Source organism: Solanum tuberosum, unplaced genomic scaffold, assembly GCF_000226075.1.
Source record: "Solanum tuberosum cultivar DM 1-3 516 R44 unplaced genomic scaffold, SolTub_3.0 scf00010, whole genome shotgun sequence".
In the NCBI taxonomy this organism is placed as follows: domain Eukaryota; kingdom Viridiplantae; phylum Streptophyta; class Magnoliopsida; order Solanales; family Solanaceae; genus Solanum; species Solanum tuberosum.
In genome coordinates, this window is record NW_006238936.1 from 2055489 (window position 1) to 2075359 (window position 19871).

At 33.4% G+C, this 19871-nt stretch overlaps 2 protein-coding genes across 2 annotated transcripts; one reads left to right on the forward strand and one right to left on the reverse strand.

The window, feature by feature from the left end:
* The first annotated feature begins 2690 nt into the window (after positions 1 to 2690).
* LOC102592055 (acyl-CoA thioesterase 2-like) lies at positions 2691 to 14414 on the forward strand. Its single transcript, XM_006339499.2, has 17 exons — positions 2691 to 2814; positions 2914 to 3006; positions 3712 to 3779; positions 3879 to 3960; positions 4263 to 4309; positions 4422 to 4547; positions 5597 to 5674; positions 5800 to 5887; positions 8297 to 8409; positions 8997 to 9059; positions 9152 to 9207; positions 11881 to 11985; positions 12084 to 12140; positions 12575 to 12676; positions 13548 to 13596; positions 13705 to 13773; positions 13885 to 14414. Exons 1-17 carry the CDS (start codon positions 2799 to 2801, stop codon positions 13957 to 13959), a joined length of 1287 nt encoding a protein of 428 aa, XP_006339561.1. The 5' UTR covers positions 2691 to 2798; the 3' UTR covers positions 13960 to 14414.
* A 694-nt stretch (positions 14415 to 15108) lies between these two features.
* LOC102592385 (60S ribosomal protein L36-2-like) lies at positions 15109 to 17756 on the reverse strand. The gene is made up of 5 exons (XM_006339500.2): positions 17668 to 17756; positions 17527 to 17576; positions 15943 to 16046; positions 15469 to 15668; positions 15109 to 15381 (listed from the first exon to the last, which is right to left on the reverse strand). Exons 3-5 carry the CDS (start codon positions 16042 to 16044, stop codon positions 15351 to 15353), a joined length of 333 nt encoding a protein of 110 aa, XP_006339562.1. The 5' UTR covers positions 16045 to 16046; positions 17527 to 17576; positions 17668 to 17756; the 3' UTR covers positions 15109 to 15350.
* Between the last annotated feature and the right edge of the window lie 2115 nt (positions 17757 to 19871).

A 19871-nucleotide genomic window follows, 5' to 3' on the forward strand; every position in this document is an offset into this window, starting at 1 on the left:
CATTATCTCCACAAAAATTAGAAAGATCCACAACAAAATTTGACACCCTAAACAAACTCATCGCCAAAATTACATCATCACCATCAAAAGGTACAAATCCACCATCAAATATCACTACCACCATTGTTAATATCAAAATTTTCTTCTCCACCACCTTCAATTCCCGCTTCTTTGTCACCCCACGCCAACAAATCCATCATTATATTATAATTTTTAAAACTTAATCATCAATTTTATCAACCACCAACAAAGCCGAAGAGAAAAATCAAATATAATGAAAATTGTGAAATCGAATAAGCATTAAAATAGGATATGATGGGGGGGGGGAGGGAGAGGATATTGGTGGAGGTATAGTGGGGTGTAGGGGTGTCAAATGGGCGGGTTGGATTGAAATTGGAGATATTAAAATGGGTTGAGATAAAAATCGGGTTGGGTCTTGACCTGCCCAAGTTTACTTTAGGCTCAAATGGATTGGGTTCAAATGGGCTAAAAAACGGGTTGGGTCTTGATCCTCCCAATTTGACCCGATTAATTTCAATTATTTTAACATAGTGATATTTAACTTTTATAATCACAATTCAAATTTACGCTCAAGATTTTTTTTTTCAAAAAAAAAGTAGCAAATGGATAGATAAATCCTAAAGATGTTAAATAAATAATAATTCATACCTTTAATATAGGAAAATATCTTAATAAAGAGTTTTAAAACGGGTTGAAATTGGAAATTGAATTGGGCTCAATTGAGGATTCTCTTAAAATTGGTTAAGCTTAAATGAGTTGAGATTAAACCCAATCTAAATTATCTTGAGCCTAACCCTTAAAATTCTAGGGGGGTTACCTATGTTTGAGTTCATTTTTGACACCCTTAGTGGGGTGGATGAAAATTGGGTATGAAAAAATGATGAAAAAAAATAAAAAAGAAGAAGATGGTTGAATATGAAGAAGAAGAAGAAGAAGAGGCGTTGGGTGGGGGGTGGAGGGTGGGGGTAGAATGATAGTAGAATGAAGATTTTAATTTATTTTTTATACTGTAAAACACATTTTTTAAAAATTATTTTTTGCCACGTCAGTTTTAGGAGGTAAAAAAATTCATTTTTAAACAGTTAAGGTGTGTAATAGATCGTCATGATAATTTAAGCGAGTAACTAACTTTTCAAGACAGGTTTAAAGATGAATTTATGTCTTTTCCCTTAAAATAACTGACTAGTTATGTGGAGTACCTTTTTATGTCACAAAGAAGAATAGACCCCCAATATCACTTTATTTTTAAATATTACCCCAACTTTCTTTTTTTTTTTTATAAAAAAAAACCTCGTTATAACTTCAAGTTGTATTTATAATTTTGGAAACAACCTCTTCACTTTTTTTTTTCATTTTAATATCATTTTCTTTTTAAGTATTAGCCAACTCTTTTTATTTTTTATAAGAACCACCTCATTTATTTATCACCTCAACTTTTTACTATCTCTTTATTTTAAAAATATTATCTCAATGATGTTATGGGAGACAGAAACATGACTCCATGCGGTTGATTTTAGGGGTCGTTTGGTAGCTGGATAGAGTTATACATGTCTTGATAATGTGGATATTAATTATACAAGTATTACTTATGCATGTATTAGTAATGTTGGTATTAGTTATACAAGTATTAGCAATGTGAGTATTAGTAATGTGGGTATTAATTATACAAGTATTAATAATGTGGGTATTAGTTATGCAACTATTAACTATGCATTAGTTATACAAGTATTAGCTATGCATGGTTTAGTTATGCATAAATTATTTCTTTGGGTGTTGTTTTTTATATTAAAAATTAATAAAATTATATATTTTTAAAATTATAGCATTTTTACAATTGTACCCTCTCCTTCTTTAACTTTTATTTAAATTAAAATATTTCTTTAATTATGTAGAAGAAGAAAGTAGTCAAGTTGGAGTGATAAAGGGTAATATTGTCATTTAAACTTTTTATCCATGTATAAGCTATACACGTATTAATTATTTCACCTTCTATTCCGCATAAATAATACACAAATTTTTCTCATAACTTATACATGTATTAGTTATACAAATTTTAAAATTCTCAACCAAACGTCGTATTAATTTTATACATAAATAACTTTTTTTCTTATCCACCTACCAAACACCGTATTAATTATATACATGAATAACTTTTTTCTTATCCACCTACCAAACATTATATTAATTATATGCATGAATAACTTATTTCTTATCCACCTATCAAACGTCGTATAAGTTATACAGACTCTAATACATACCAAACGACAATGTTTAATTGTAATATTATTTATTTTTCATATTATAGTGGAGTTGTAAGAATTAAATTGAATTATTTTACTAGTATTTAGAGATTGAAAATATAAATCATATTTATAAAAAATATATTTAAGTGTTTAACTTTTTCCAAATTTATGATCAAACTTAAACTTTAAAAATTTCAAATAAAATAAAATAATTTTTTATTTTCCTCCAAATGAATATAAGGGCACAATATATATCTAATCTATTCATTTCATGATTTCATATTTTGTCCAAATTTGACACTATTGTCCTAAAGTAAACGATTGTCCAAATTTGACACGTTTAAGAAATCGATAATTAAAAAAACGTGTGGTCCTTCTTACTGTTCTCATTGAAATTTGACTATATAAAAGCAGTACAAGAACCCAAAATTAAAAATTAAAAATCACATTATAATTGTAGCCTTTTTCCACTGAAAATTATTGAATTCTTTCCACGATCGATTTCTTGGTTTAATTTTCTGTTCATACAAATATATGGATACTGAATCAGGTAAATCTTTAAGAATTGGAATGAAATCTATTTGGGGTTTTGAAATTTGATCTAATTTGAGTTATTTTGTTTTGTGATTCTTTCTTCTTGTTTGTGTAGTGATTGAGTTCTTGAGTGAGGTGCCATTGTTGCAGAGGCTACCCAGTTCATCTCTCAAGAAAATTGCCCAACTCGTCAAGGTTAAACATTATGGTAATTTCTTTATCATGTTTATCAAGAATTCAATATTATGTTATCAAGAATTCAAGATTCATCATTTGATTAGTCAGGTTATATAGTTAATGCTATTTCTTATAAGTTTGATAAATTTTAATAATTTGTCTTATTCTAGTTTGTACTGGATTTTTCATTATATCTATATCAAGAAAATCAAGATTCATCATTTGATTAATAGATTTATAGTTTTTTTTTTGTTTCTGAAGAATTAGTGTATATAGCCCGCCCTTATTGGCTTATTCTACTACTTAGAAGTGGGCATGCGTTGCTTTTACTTTTTTTGGTTTCCCACCCAGTGTCCGGTACCCACATTGGAGCCCGACTAAATTTGGATTCGCGCCGGGAAGTCCCACATTGGGGGTAAAACGCTCCCTAACAAAGGTGACTCCGTACCCAAAGGGGCTCGAGCCCGAGACCTCTTGGTTAAGGATGAAGGAGTACTTACCACTCCACCACAACCCTTGTTGGTGGCATGTGTTGCTTTTACTTGAAAAGCTTAAGTTGTTTCTTCTAGTTTATGGTCATAGTTCTCACAGAGTTTTCATTTGATGGTAGATCTGTGTAGAAAGAAAATATTTGTAAAGGTGAGAGTTACGGTATTTGACGCATTATCATTTGATGATAAACTATAATATCAAACGATCACCTTTTTTTACAATTTATTTTGTGTTACCGTTGCAGATCGTGGAGATTATATTATCCGCGAAGGAGAAGCTGTGGATGGAATTTACTTCATATGGGATGGAGAGGTAATTCTGAGTGTTGTTTTTGCTTTGTTGTACTGAGTGTATGTGAACATAAATCATGAGATTGATTTTTTTTTGTTGTTATGGTAATCTTATTTCCAGGCAGAAGTCTGCGGTTTCAGCCAAGCTGATGATGAAAATCGTCCTGAATTCCAGCTGAAAAAATTTGATTATTTTGGTCATGGTGAGGTGCTCCTTGCCATCTTCGTATAATTTTTTGCCTTTTGATTTTCTCTTTGATCCCAACTTCCTAAATTAAGGAATCTTTTGAATTGACTATCTTGTCCTGTTATGGCCTCTACTCAGTGTTATCACCTTTTACTGTATAAATATTTTATATGTTGCTTCAGAGTCTAGATTCAGTTATTGCCTCTCTGTTGGTCTCTTTTTAGCCTCTATTAAATTAGTACCACAGTCATGTTCAATCACTTTTAGACTTTCAATCTTAAATGTTGGTTGATTACAAGGTTCAAGATGTTATGGCAGGTTTGGCGACATCTAGACAGCCTGCCGAGGTGATCACATTGTCTAAGGTACTGCCTCTTTCTAACCATAGAACAGTTTTCTTTTCCGTAGTTATTTCATGATGTCCAGGGGATTCTGCATCTAATTTTGTAGTTATGTTCTAACTTTCTCTAATGGCAGCTGACCTGCTTAGTGTTGCCTCATGAGCATAATAATCTGCTCCAGCCCAAATCAATTTGGAATGCAGATCAAGAAAGAGACCTGTGTCCACTTGTGGAACACATATTGCTCTTGGAGCCTATTGAGGTATGTTATTTATGCCTTCCGTAACCTAATCGTTGACCTCCCATGCCTTTTACTTTATATATGTTGGCTGTAAATTTCTGTTCTTTCCTTCTTAAATTTGTTAGACTCAGTCATCTTTGCCAATTTATGTACCAATACTCGGGTATGTTGCCGCCTATGACATGCTATGTCCTTTAACAAAATGTAGGAGTTTAATCTCCTTTATATTTCTGTCTTTAATTCTCAACACTAAAGAATTCTCTCGTCTTTCCTCCTCCCCATTTAGAGATATGGGTTGCACCTGATAGCTGATGGTGTTAACTAGTGAGGAGTTCGGTTTGTAAGGCAAATGGGTTTTGCTTCATGTTAGAGAGTAGAGACTTAATTGACTTGCATCGGGAATATATTGCTAATAAGTGATGTTGATATTCTTAACTACTTAGGCTAAGAAATGATCCTTTTTCTAGCTACTAGTGAGTTTCTATTTATATTTCTATTTTGCCGTGAAATAATTTTATTCAATAAACTGCAGCACAAGGGGGTAATGAGTGTATTCAGAAAAACTCACAGGACTTGACTCCTTTAGGCTCTATGTGGCCAAGGAGTCAATGAGGTCCACCAATGCAAAAAAATATCTCTGATTTCCCCTCAAAACATCGGTAATTTCTGCTTAACCTATTGTCGGCAGTATGCAAAAGAGGAACTTCTTGGTGCATAGCCGGTGATAGTATTTCATTCTTTACCATTGCACTTTGAACTCCGAGTCACTTGTCTTTCTTTTGTGGGATAATGGTTCCATTTATTTCATATGCTTTCTTTAGCAAGCTCTTAGATCTTTTAAAGGTTTGATTTGCTTAAGAAATAAGATACTTGTTCTTATGAATGCTTGAATTGTTCAAGATAATTTGGTAGATCAGGATAATTGCTATATCCAATCACATGCGCTTGCAGATTGTTTTCCTTTGGAACATTTCTTTTTTGGAGGATTGATGTTTCATTGTATTACCAGTTCAATGTCCCCTTATAAAATAGGAATATTTGGGAGTTCTAACATAAATGTTCTGTTGAAGGTGAACATTTTCCAAGGTATAACATTGCCAGATGCCCCTAGATTTGGGAAAGTGTTTGGAGGTCAGTTTATTGGGCAGGTAAAATTAAAATGTCCTCTTTCCCCGCCACACCGTGAGCCACTCACTTTAATTGGAGTTTAACTTCATATGACTTGGGACCTCTTTGTCAATAATTACTTCATTCTCTATGCTCTAATATGCAGGCATTGGCTGCTGCATCAAAAACTGTCGATTTTCTCAAAATTGTTCATAGTTTGCATGCCTACTTCCTTCTTGTTGGGGATCTTGAAAGTAAGTATCTTTCCTTTATTATTTTTTACCTTTTAGTGATTACTTAATTCTCTATGCCTACTGCCAATGCGATGTCTGAAATAACTTTGAGTTCTTTGGAATCCTATGTCAGTGCGCACAACTGTATGATTTATCTAGTGTTGTTTTGGAGATCTTCCCTTTTAATGAGTGGCAATGCGTGAAAGAATTTATGTCATGCTTGTGTTCAGTTTCCAAGAGGTACAACGTTTGCGCAATTACAGGTTTGCATAATGCTGAGAAGAAAAAAAGAGACTTGTTTATGTTAATAACCTTAACCTTCTTTTGAATTTTAATTAGTAAATATAAACATATTATGACTTTCAGTTTGTTAGCATTCTTAGTATTTTAACACCCTCTACATTTTGAACAGAGGTTGAATCAAAACTACTGATGAAAAGAATTAATTTGCAATGGTAAAGCTCCCTAGTGCCCTCAACAACTACATATTCGTATCCAGTTAAATTTCTAGCCGGTTTTGGTTTCCTTTCTAAGGTGGAGGTTAGAACCTAGAATGATTTCTCTGCACCCACCCCCAACGAGAAAAGACACAGAAAGAGGATGAGAGACCCAGTGTGAGCTCTGTGTTACTGTAGCCATGTTGCTTTGGTGTGGTATTGGACAAATTGGCTTTTAATTGAAGGGGCATCAGGCAGGTATAGCTAGTGAACTGCCTTTGCCAATCATTAACCCGCATAGCCAACTGATCCTTGGATGCTGGTAAGATATATAACAAGCTGGCTAGGGGTGACAACTTTTTTGCAGGAATCTTTCCTACCTACACAACATCAATTCTTGACCTCTTCACTACCCCATATGGGAGCCTTCTTCTAAATCACAGAAAGTGGCTTGTTGGGGTTGAGGCCTAATATCTCAACATAAGGAAAAGGTGGGGTATGCTGGAGCCTCTACAGTTTCAAACAGCCCTACTCTTATTCTTGAAGTCTGGCTTTCTACCGCATTCTTCACCTCAGTTCTCTCTCCACCTTATTCTGCAAGGCACTTATAATTATTTTCAATTATCTTCTTACATAAATAGGTTAAGATTATGGAATACTTGCCAGTAATTAGGGAAGTTCTCTTGATGTGAACTTTTCTTCATGGAATCTGAATTTACCTTGTTTCTAGTAGCCAAAACTCCTTATTAGGAGCTCCAAAGAGTTAATATCTTTTTTTATATCGTATCAGACCTTTCACAATGTTGGTAAAGGGGCCTCTTATATACTGTCTAGAAAACCAATTCAAGACAAGTTCTATTTTATTTTATCCTCAAATTCCACTTCATATATTTCTATATCAGTATATGTACATATATATGTTTGTTCAATAAACTAGAAAGAAAACAGACTTGGTAGTAGTGCTGCTAACTTAGTTTAGATGCTTAGTGGAGCCTAAATCATTGTTTACTGTGTATAATTATAGCCAAAAGTTCTCCACCCTGATTATGTCTGTCATAAAAATATCAGTGCTGAAGAATGAAAAACATCCAACCTGTAGGAGTTAGGCATTTTCAGTAGCTCAACTTCTGCTTTTCATTGGATTGCGACTTTCTTTTAAATGAAGGCATCAACCACTTTGCTAACCGTTCTTAGAATGCTGAAGGCTTTTTGATAAAAGCTCATTTCTTTTTCCGTGATTCTTCATGTTGTGCCTTGTTTGGGTTGTGTGGAGGAACCGAACAAACCTCTTCTGTTGCTAACTTGCTGCATGTGCTGTCAGTTAAGGAAGTATAACGCCCTCAGATTGATTTGATTTTTATTCTATAGCCAGAGTTATTGAAGTAATACAAATCTACAGGAAATCAAAAAGTATTACTAGTATTTTTGTGGTTTGAACTATTAAGAATTTTTTCCCCAAGAAACCAGTATGTTCATGTTGGGGTCTGCTAGTTCCAGTATGTATCAGCTTGCTGAACTCTGCTGACCATATGAGTTTCTTACTTTTCTTCTCTGCTCTGGCTCTTTGGTTAGTTGCCAAGATATAAGAATCATCATCCTTCACAAGCTGTCCTTAAATGTTAGATTCTATATGGTTTCCATGTCACGATTGCTCTCCTCAAATTATGAGTAAATAATTGGCTAACATGTATTGGACTAAAGTGTTTCCCTGTCTGGCTATTGATGGGTTGTAGGATTTTAAGCCTTGAACGATTTATGAAATACATTTTATTTATTGACTTACTAAATGATTGCTGTTAGATTGAAGAAAGTTTGCTAATATGGCTTAGTTACTCTGTTACTTTCTCATGTGTTCCAGACTGAGTCAGTTCACTAGGGTATAGAGTGTTTGATCCCAGTAGAATTATCTATATAAACCTCTTCTTCATGTACCAATGTAAATCTGGTTGAGTAAAAACTTGTATCTTACCTAGTCTCACACTTATGATTGTAGTTCCAATCATATATCAAGTTTACCGTATACGTGATGGAAAGAGCTTTGCTACACGGAGGGTGGATGCAATTCAGAAAGGGAATGTTGTATTCACACTGCTAGCTTCATTTCAGGTGATTTATCAGCCTTTCATCAAGTTGGTCACATCTTAGCATACCCTTTTTTGTGACTCACTTTTGCAATTCAGCATAAATAGGTTTCCTTAATTAATATGATTGTAGCAAGTTGATTTGATTTATGCGAAGGCATGAACTTGCATGCTATGCAATGAGAATTTGTGGTAGAAATACAAACTGTGAAGAAAAAGCATTGGAAGTATCAGCATTGGAAGTGTTGCTATGAGTGAATTCAACTCAACTTGGGATTTCTATTAAATTGTCCTTCATATTCTCCATCTGTGGAAATCATGTTTGCATCACATGTTAATATTAACTTTTAATCTTCTAATCTCACAAAATAACAAAGAAAGTTGAAAGTTAGCTAGGTGTACTAGGGAAAACAATTGGATCGGCAGATAACTTTCAGTAATTTCTGAAATGCTTTGTTCTGCTTGTTTTGAATATTGCAGTAACTTTTTTGGTCAGATGCAACTTTATGTGACACACTTTATGTGTTCATTACACCATTATCTTTTTACTGGTTGTTATGTTTGTAATATTTTTCTTAAAACTGCATTTATTATTGGTATATAATGTGACAGAAAGATGAAGATGGATTTGATCACCAAGAAGCAAAAATGCCTGATGTGCCTGATCCAGAAACGGTAACCTTCTTACAGTTCAATGAGCTCTGCTATGTCTGTAATTGTGCTCTGAGCCCTCTTTTCCTTATGCTTTTGTTGAAATCCAATCCCAGCTTTTGTCAATGGAAGATTTGAGAGAAATGCGCAAGACTGATCCCCGGCTTCCCAGGTCAGACTCTTCCCGCTGTTATGCCATCATACTCTAATGTTTTAAATTTGTTATAATTTGGTGTACACATATATTATGTGGTAATGTATTGTAAATAGTGTGGTCCATAGGCTAAAAAGTATTTGCCTTGACGAAACCATTTAAAATAATCAGGTGAAGAGGAAGTAATTTAGCAAATCGTATGGGATACACTACACTACTGAACTTGTGTCTTTGGAAGTGTACCTTTTCCAGCATGAACTGTCTTATATTCTTGAATACTTTGGCTTCAAAGTGGATATAGTAGTACATGTTTTTGCTAGTCATGAGTTTCATTAAACAATTCTCATGGCAAGCCTAATTAACCATTTCTTCACTTGTAAGACTTCCTTTTAGCAGAAAAGAAATATGAGATTTCAGTCGGGTTATGCAGATTCTTTTGCACGATCTAATGTTTATTAGAACTTGTGAGTCTGACTCTAAATAGATTGAATACCAAATAACGAATGATTTGATGGAGCAGACTAATTAGTGACCTAAAGCCAAAAATAAGTTGAAGGCCTTAATTTTAATTATTTTTTTATATTTGAGATTCAAGTTATTTCTTTCTTTTTAATAAAAAAAGTTTTATTTTTTTATGATCTTAAACTAAAGATATATATATACCAAAATATTTTTTAATCTTGTGGTCTTAAATATATCAGGTGGAAGTTAAATTTAAAAATTGATCCATAAAAAAGAAACATTCTTTAATGTTTCGAAACAAATTAAAACATTCTTTATTTATTTTTTTGTTAAAAAAACTTAAAATTATTTTATTATTACTAAAAAATTAGGCCCTTCGATTTTGGGGCCTAAGCCATATGCCTCATTTTTAAAGGCATTGAGCCACCCTGCCCTTTAGATGGAAGAAAAATCTGCATGCAGAAAGACCTGGGAAAAAAAAATCTGTTGTAAAAAATGGAAATAATGCAGAACTATTTGAAGCTGGAGAGATAAAGAAAGAGGTGCAGAAAAGATGCGGGCGCTTTTGAAATAAGAGATACGGAAGAGGGCAGCGCACAAGCAGAGAAAAGGAAGAAGTGAAACTGGACTTGTGACAGAAAAGAATAACAGGGAAAAGGAGAATGAGATGAAATAAGAGGTTTAGAATAGATGCTGTTGCATTGGGAGGATAACTCAAGCGGGATGATGGGGAGAGATAGAGAGAGAATGGAGATACTTACAACACGGTTTTACACATTAAAACTATGAGCATACTATATCATCTATTAGTATAGATGCTGCACTTTGTATGAAAACAGATAAGAGAGAAGGGTACAGGCGGAGAAGAGAACAAGTGAATTAGACATCTGAAAGAAGGGAATAACTAGGGAGGAAGAAGGAACTCAAGGCGGAGAAGGAAAGAGAGTGAAGAAGATATCTGGAATACGGTACGACGAAATTTGTTTCTGACATTGGTCATATCACCCTTAAAGAGGTAGTTTTAACTCTCATTATGGAGGAAAATGCCATAAGCTCCAACTATGATGGAACACCTATAAATTTGCAGATGGAAACATATGACTGTGATGATGATGACTGATGACAACTTGGTGACAATGAAACCAAGTAGACACAAAAGCTATAGGGATTAGTAAGATCCTTAGTATAGCAAAATGGTTCTTCTTGTGACAAATACTTCCTAGTTAGACTTTTTTGTTGATGTTATGAAATACCTCCTAGCTACACTTATCAATCCTTTCGGATCTAATTTTCTCTCAAGCTACTTACACTAGGAATTCCAACTGTAGCACCTAGGAAACAATATTAACCAAACAAGTCACTACAAGGGATAAACAAGCCAGTGAAAAAGCAAAAAAAATATTCTTATAATTATACTATAAGAACTACGTCTCTATCCCAAGCAAGTTGGGTTTGGCTACATGAATCTTAGACTACATTGGCAAAAACTCTTTGTTATCCCAAAAAATAAGGAAAGGAACAATCATAAGAGAATGTAAGTGAGAGAAGGTTGGAAAATGCTAACCCTGCGTACACAATTTAGCAATAGGAGTAAGGATGGTGGAAGTCTCTTGTTAATATGAGCATCCTTTTGTGGTGGCAATCTGGTTCCAGGTCCAACTACTGAGCCTGGACTTATTTAGCTTTTAAAGCCAGTAATGCAACCGTCTGACATGTGAACAAAGGAATGCTTTGTTTTGTTTTTATTTTAGGTTTATCATTATGTTTTCCGGGAGCATTTGGATTTGGGTTTAAGGGGATATGGGATTTTTCTTTTTGATTCTTCTGTCAAAAGGAAAACACAACAAGTTGGAAGTTGACCTCTTTTTGTTTGAATTCAAAACATTTCATTAGCTGCCATCTTATGAAAGGCATCGTGACGTAGTGAATTAACAAAATTTAAATTTAGGCCTTGACACGGCACATAATTATCGTTTCCTTCAGCAAGGTTTAATTGAGAAATAAATGTCATTCTTGATCTTAGCACACTAATTTAAACCTCAAATGATTTTTGACAACTCTGAATTTAATTAATGTGAGGGATAACATTATCAAGATTAATTGATTGCATATTTTCCTACCTTGCCCCGAGACCTGAAAATTGAAGCTGCATAAAGCTTTTTTATTCTGTTTGTGGTTACTTATTTTTGGGATCCTTGGTTAGGTGATGCTAACAGTGAATTTTGACAGGACATACCGAAATAAGGTTTCTACTGCAAATTTTGTTCCCTGGCCAATAGAAATAAGGTTTTGTGAACCTAACAATGCCACTAATTACACCAAGTCTCCTCCAAGGTTGGTCGTGCTTTCAGCTATTAATTTCCCTTCTGAGGTAGCAACTGTAATTAACTAAATTGACAGTCCAAGGTTTGCATCATCTCTTTCCTACACAGTTTGAGATATTGGTTCAGAGCAAAAGGAAAACTTTCAGATGACCAGGCTTTACATAGGTAAGCTATCAGTTCTTTCATCTAATTAGCTGAGCTCATACTTAAAAGGAGCAAAGCAGTCTGTTTGGTAGCCTTGTCTTATCTCAGCGAGAGACTCTCATGAGTAGATTTGTTATTGATAGAGAAAGAGTTCTAAAGGATACTTGGGGACTTGGGGTACACAAGTGAACACAACTTTGTTATCTGCACTTCTTTGGGTATACTCCCCACTTGGGACCATGTATAGCTAATATTAGTGCTTAAAAAGTTGTATATTTTTTTCTTCAAAATCACATTTCTTCCTTGTAGGTTCATATTTACCATCAAAAGGGAACATAAAAGAAATTAAAATCAGGAACATATTATTTTAGCATACAAAAGCTTTTACATTTATTGCAGAATTGAGTCCATATTTCAATCTGCATCTTTTCATGCAATATTTATGCTGGTTGCAGATGTGTTGCAGCATATACATCAGATCTAATCTTTCTTACAGTCAGTCTGAATCCTCACCGAAAGATGGGTTTCGAGACAAGTTCTGTTAGTCTGGATCATTCGTGAGTTCCAACAACTTTTAGACCATTTTGTTTTGTTTTCTTTAATGTGCCAGCTTCATATTTATCGTGAATATGTCAATGTTTGCCTGAGCAGCTTATCACCAAATTGTTGCTTGTATTGCCTTTCAAACTCTTGAATATTCACTTCTAAGTTCTAACAACACTACATCACATATTTGCCTATGCATGCCTTCATCCATTGATTCTTCAGCCACGAACTATGGTCTCTTGAAGAAATTGCCACTGGGCCTCTGATGGTTAAGTGGCATTATACAGGGTGGGGGAAACCTGCAACCTGTAGTCCTCACTAACTTCTACAGAGCCTTCCTTACCTGACTTAAGGCTGCTCATAACACACCCGTGTGGGTATGATCCCTGCCTTTGGTTGGGAAAATAAATAGAAAGGTAAAAGAACAATATAAGGTGGCAGTGAAGGGATATGGTGGAGTGATGTTGGTAATTGAAGTCCAAACCTAGGTTTTACTTCCACTACTGGTGAGGGAATTTCTGGAGGGCATTGAAGTGGTGATGAGTCATTCAGAATGTGTTAACCTGTCCCAGATGGTCTCAGTTGGACCTCTTTTTGCTAATTACAACTTCTTGTAACAATAGTCTCTTATAGGATGGGAAATTAATGTCTCCAAATTAGTGATTTTTGTGTTATTGACAAGAAAGATCTGGAAATCCGAACTTTCCAGATTCTGATAGGTCTTTGATGAGATTCCCCCATAACGTTACACATGAAATTTAAAGCTCAAAATAGTGTTCAAGGAATATCTTACTTGAATCATGAGTGTCTTTTATCGCTAGTTAAAGGAAGGCACTTGGCATGCAAATGTACTTACATTTTCACTTCCGTCCCTTTTCCCAGGATGTGGTTCCACAGACCTGTGAGAGCTGATGATTGGATACTGTTTGTGGTAAGAATAAAAGTTAAAGTACTCGTGATGTTTTTAAGAACCATCATCCCTTTACTAGTGGTTTCCATTACTTGCAGCCTTCGCTCTTAACTGTTTATCATTTTATAGATCAACAGTCCGACTGCTTATAATGCACGTGGCTTTGTGTGGGGGCAAATGTTTAATAAGAAGGGAGAGGTAAAGTACTAATTCTGAGAAGTGTATTCTGTGAGCTGCCAAAGTGTGTTTTGTTCGTTTTATTTTCTTGCTTTGTTAATGTGCCTATTTTTAATGCTTGTTGATCTCCAGCTCGTAGTGTCAATTACTCAAGAGGGCTTATTAAGGCCAGCCAGAAAATTACCTGCATTTCGACCAATGCTCTAATCCATGCCAGGTCGAATGAGAAAAGAGGACTAGTCACTACAGGTTCATTAGCAGTAACACTGCTGAAGAGCTCAAATAAATACTACAGAGGTCGCGAATGAGAATAAAGATAGCGGGTTAACTTGTGATAGAGTTGAGCTATGACTGTATCTGTATTTTATCATACAGAAGTCAGAACTGCCCCGCCATTGTCTCTGTACCTCTCACCTCACCTTTAAATATTCCTAACCCCCGCGAAAAAAGGCATTGAAATTGTTACATTGATCGACCTACGATTGTTAAAGTTAAAAGTTATTGTTTTTTTTTTTTACAAGTTTCATCTTCTACATTCACTATTAGAATAAACAATGTTGCAAACAATGATTTGATTTCAAGATGTCATTTGTTAAATGTCTTTAGTTGACTCGTGTATGAACACTCACTCTTTGTTTCAGTAAAAAATTTCAATGTAATTTCATGAATGTTATTACTACTGAGAATTGAGCTCTCTTTTAAGCTTTCATATATTTATTTGCCTTGTTCGCTTATAGCGAAATAAATAAATAAAATTATTTTCTAAAGAACTTTCTCGAAACTAATCCAAATGCACAACTGTTTCTATTTTGAAGTGATTTTTTATTTATCCATCATCATAGTAATCATAACTAATATGCAACTATACACGTAATATTAACACATTAATAATCAAATCATATTTTTCATATATAAATTAATAGTCCTGATAAGTTGAAATCACAAATCTCTCCACCATTAAAGCTGGACATAAATACACAGAAATAGGAGGTTGAATTTGGAGTGGGAAAATGGACTAAAATTGATCCCTTAATTTGTGGGACAACAATTGTTTCAATTTTAAGACATTGAAATATGATAAATAAATTTGTTTATTTTAGCCAATATTTTTAGAAATGACCATAGTGTTGGGACTTGGGACTAACACAGCCCTAAAAAAATGGTACCAAAAGCTGTCCAAATTGTACCTCGTAATTTTCAGCCTTCTTGGCCCAATTTAATTGTGTATTTAACACCTGGCTTTTTATTTCCACCTTAGCATTTTACAACACCTCAAATCATAATTTATCTAAATACAGTAGATTGACATGTATCTAACTCTCTTTTAAGTATCTATTTTTCTAAATGTATATGATATTCAAGATACAAGCCTTGGTTCAGTTTTAATTCACATACAAATGAGTTGCAAAATCTAAATGTCAAAAAGTTCGAACAATTCTCGTTCTGAAACAAAAGATTACAAAAAGCTAAGAGTTGCGTGTTTCAACAATAAAAATGATGAAAAATCAAATATTAGAATTTAAGCAGATACTAAAAAGTAGCTCTTGGCAAAGCAGTTTCTGAACCAAAAAATTCATAGAGAGGGGTTAGCATGCAACTCATTTCTTCTTCTCACCACCTCCAGTAGCCCTGAATCACAAAAAGAAAAAGATAAGCACCTAGTCAAACACAATAGTCATAAAAGTATGATATTCAAGTTGAAAAGCTGTCAATTACCTCATTTTACGGAGAACACTGGACATCTCTTCACGCTTCCTCTTTGCTCTCTTGTGAGTACCCAGCTTCCTCTTGGCTACCTTAAGAGCACGTTTGTCTTTTCCAACTTTAAGAAGCTCAGTAATTCTCTTCTCATAAGGTGCAAAACCAGCTACTTCCCTGATAAGGCTTCTAACAAAATGTATTCTCTTACTGGTTTTCTAAACAAGAGACAGAGAAGCAAACCTATTAGAAGTCCTGATGGAATTAGATTTTGAGAATAACTTTTTTGTGTGTGGATGAGTTTAGATATTGGTTAGATATCCAAAATGGTTAACATCCGAAACATTAAAAAACAAAGAGTTTTTTTATTTTTGATGACAAGGGAAACCCGCAGTCGCTACCCTTTGGGTGCGCACAGGGTAAAACCCCCCGCTCCTATGCAATAGCTCGCAACAAAGAGATCAAAAGCATGGAAACCAGAAAATAACTTACCCCTTTTCTATCAGAAGGGCGGGGAGCCAACTCTTTCTTAGTAACAACATGTCCTTTGTTAAGACCCACAGAAAGGCCTGTATTTGGCTGCTTTGGAGCCATCCCTACAAATAACCAAGGTACGTAAGAACCAGACTAGTGATTATAAGCAGCTACTATTCAACTATGGTAGGCATAAACGTCACGTGTCTGGTTCTGGTCATACAAACTACAATTAACACTCATGCATCAATGACCATACTGAATTTGCAGAGCATATCAGGATCGTTTGGTAAGGATGCATTAGAAAAAATAATGCATGCATAAGCTTTGTGTATTATTAATACCTTGTTTGGCAAACTTTTTTAGCCTATGTTAAACTAATGCAAGCGTTAGTTATACACTCTATTTGGTATTATGCTATGTATAACTAATACATGGTATTAGCAATGCAAGGGTTTATAATGCATGCATTATCATGGTTTAAGACACAATTGCCCTTCAAAACCTTTTCCACATCCTTACCACCATATTTGTGGAAGGTATTTTTGTGAACAAATAATTTTTTTAAGAAATTATGCAATGCATGTTATTTTTAATACACCAAACCAAATTGAGCATAAAAAATAATCTAAGCATAACTAATGTTAGTATAACTAATATCAACATTACTAAAACACCCTATTCAACACTATTCTTATACACTCTACCAAACGATCCCATAGAGTAGAAAATGTATGCGCCTAAACAAAAAGAACCCGTTAGGTTGTTACACAGTAACAGGTACTGTATAATGTCTGTGAGATGCTCTTTCTTCAAAATCGGCCAAAAAATAGATAAAAGGAAATGGAGAGAGGAACATAAACTAATCCACTTCACAAGTTGGTTTTGACACTTTCTACACTTAGAAGCCCGTCAAGAAAATAGTTCATACTCTCAAAATAATCTAAACCAAAAGGGCACACTATAGTTTATATTCTCAAAATAATCTAAACTAACAGCCTATACCAGTATACAAAGTTAAGATACCATGCCAAAAACCAAGTTCATGTCTAACAAACATAAACAAGTGATAAAATCACCAAAATGGAGATCCAACTACGTCTTTGTGTCAAATAGATTAAAAAGGGAAAATAAATCTGTATTCATCAAAACAATACATAGCTTAACAAAAATAAGCTAAGTCATTTCATTCCCAATCAAAACAATCAAAACACCAAATATACATATCCAACTACCCTTTATGTAAAATAGTTTAATACTACACCAAAGTAGCATATCTCTTCATCAAGTACTACCTAGCTTAACTTTCATAAATGCGGAAGAAGCTGAACAAGCTCGTTTTCAGTGGGATCACTTTATCAAAATAGTAAATGCAATTTTAGCTTAAGTCACCGGATTCAAAATATAACTGCATTGATCACCCCTCCGCGACAACAAATTCAACTCAGTATTGTAAAAGTATTTTCTATACATACAGTACTCGGTTTTAAAACAATGGATACACCTGCACACACGTATATGTACTATCTATTACTAAATGTCTATTTTAATCTAGAAAACGAAGTATATATTACTGATTAAGCATATAAATCGCACACTAACCTAATCAGCTCCAATAGAACTTTGTTACTCCTAGAATTTTCACCAAGTACCTGCAGAAGTGAAAAAAAAGGGCAAAAGATTAGTGAGATAACAAATTACAGAGAATATAGATTTTCAGTTTGATTTATCTAGGGTTTCGACCTTCGACGGGAATAGTCGCCGGAAGCGCTGAGAACAGAGCTAGGGTTTTTTCTGATTGCAATACAGAGTTTATATTCTGCATATTGACGGGAAGAAGGGTAGTTTTGGTAATGACCTAAGTATGATAATGTTTAACATTTTGATGATAAAACCCACGCAGTTTCTAAATTATAGAGTTAGCACCTTCAAATTTGTAAATGTTGCAAGTACACCCTTTCAAGTAAATATTTTGATGAATTCCTTTTTTTTTAGTACCAGATTGCCTTTTTTGTTCGTAAAAAAATGGGAAAATTGTATGAAATAACAAACTATTAATTCAAATTAAATGTTATAGTCATAGTTTATTTTATTTGTAATTCGCAACAAACATTTCATTTTTTTGTCATCTGGTTCGGTATACAATTACCCATTCGGTATACAAATGTATAAAATGCGTTTGTGTTTGTATAAAGCGAGATAAAAGTGTATATACAAATACAAATACATATATTTTCGTCCTATACACTTATAATTATACAAATATAGATCTTATTATACAAATTACAATGTATAAATGAATTTATACAAAACTGAACAATTTGTATAAAATTGGATGTATCTAGCGAGTTATACAAATCAAAAGCTCCGTAGCAAATATAAAATTTGTTGTGGAGCACAATTATGCAAATTATAGTTATAACATATAAATATGATTTTTATGTTTGTTTTATGTGAAAGTTGTTCTAAAAAAATCGTATTTAATAACTTAATAATTTTGGTCCAAGTTAATACCTTGATGCTCGAATTCCATATTAAAGGTTAAATATTTTGAGACTTTTTCAAAAGTGGTTGTGTTTTTCTTTTAATAAAATATCCACACATAAAACATTGTTTTTGTCAAATTGATAAAATTATGGAAATTTATGTGCTAACGTAATTGTGTTGATTGAAATAATATATTTAAGTTGAAATAATTATGGTAAATTAAACCCAAAACTTATTACAAAAAGAATGTTGAACATGGGAAATAAGCTACTTTTAATTAGTCTTAATGTGTAACTTATAGAAATAGAAAAGTATTTAATATAACATTTTTACAAACAAAATATCTATTAATATGCTCAATGTGATCATGTTGGACAGGATTGTGGTCCAAATAAACATTGTTAATGTGCCACAAACTAGTTATGAATTATGATAAACGAAGAAGAATATATATTTAATGTAATCAAATGATTTAGTAGCCACATTAGCAGCCTATTTATATTTATCTTCGACACTTAATTTGATAAATAACTATATTGAAAAAAAAAACGTATTTGGAAAGCGGATAAACCATATTATGGCATGTGGTTGAGTCGATATTGGAGAGACGTTTCTCACAATTGAGGCTGTTGTGTAACCTACTAGACGACATAATCTCTTCTCGGAGACAAATCACTTTACAGTTATAACACCTTTTGACCTTTTGAGCAGTTCAACAACAATCTCCTAATCTACCTCGAATCTAATATCAAAGTATAGACATGTGTTACTAGGACCTTCGACGTTCTCTCTCTTGCATTTTTTTACATTCAATAATTTATATTCTTGTACTCGATTCCTACTTTATTAGTTTAATAAAAGAAAACCCACGTGCTTTACCTCCCCCCTCTTTTTATTTTATTTTATATAATTTACAAATTATACTTTTAAACAAAATGATGATTTTTTCTATAAAACAGTAACACTATATTTCAGGAGAACCATGCAATGAATTAGTCAATAAAAATATTATTTGACCAATTAGAATGGTAAGTGATAGGATAATCTATTCAGTTCATATTGTAACACCACATGATTAAATCAGTGTTTACCTTTTCAACTTTATGATAACTTAAGTGTCTATTAGATTATATCAAAAATATAAATATCAGCTGAAATTAAATTAAAAAGTTCGTTTATATATTATACTACTCTACTTTTCATCATATTTACAAATATTTAGAATGAATTATATTTAGCAATTATGACAAGTAAAAAAAATACTTAATATTTTTTAATTTCTCAACTGATGTCCAGAACCCACATTGAAGCCGCGACTAAATGAATACTTAATATTACCAAAAAGATTGGGAAAAAAAGAAGAAGCAGAGTTCTATCGAAATTAGTAAAGAGACGATTGCTAGGATACAAAAGTAGAAGTATGACAAAAGTTAACAAATGGCAATAATTCACAAGAAACT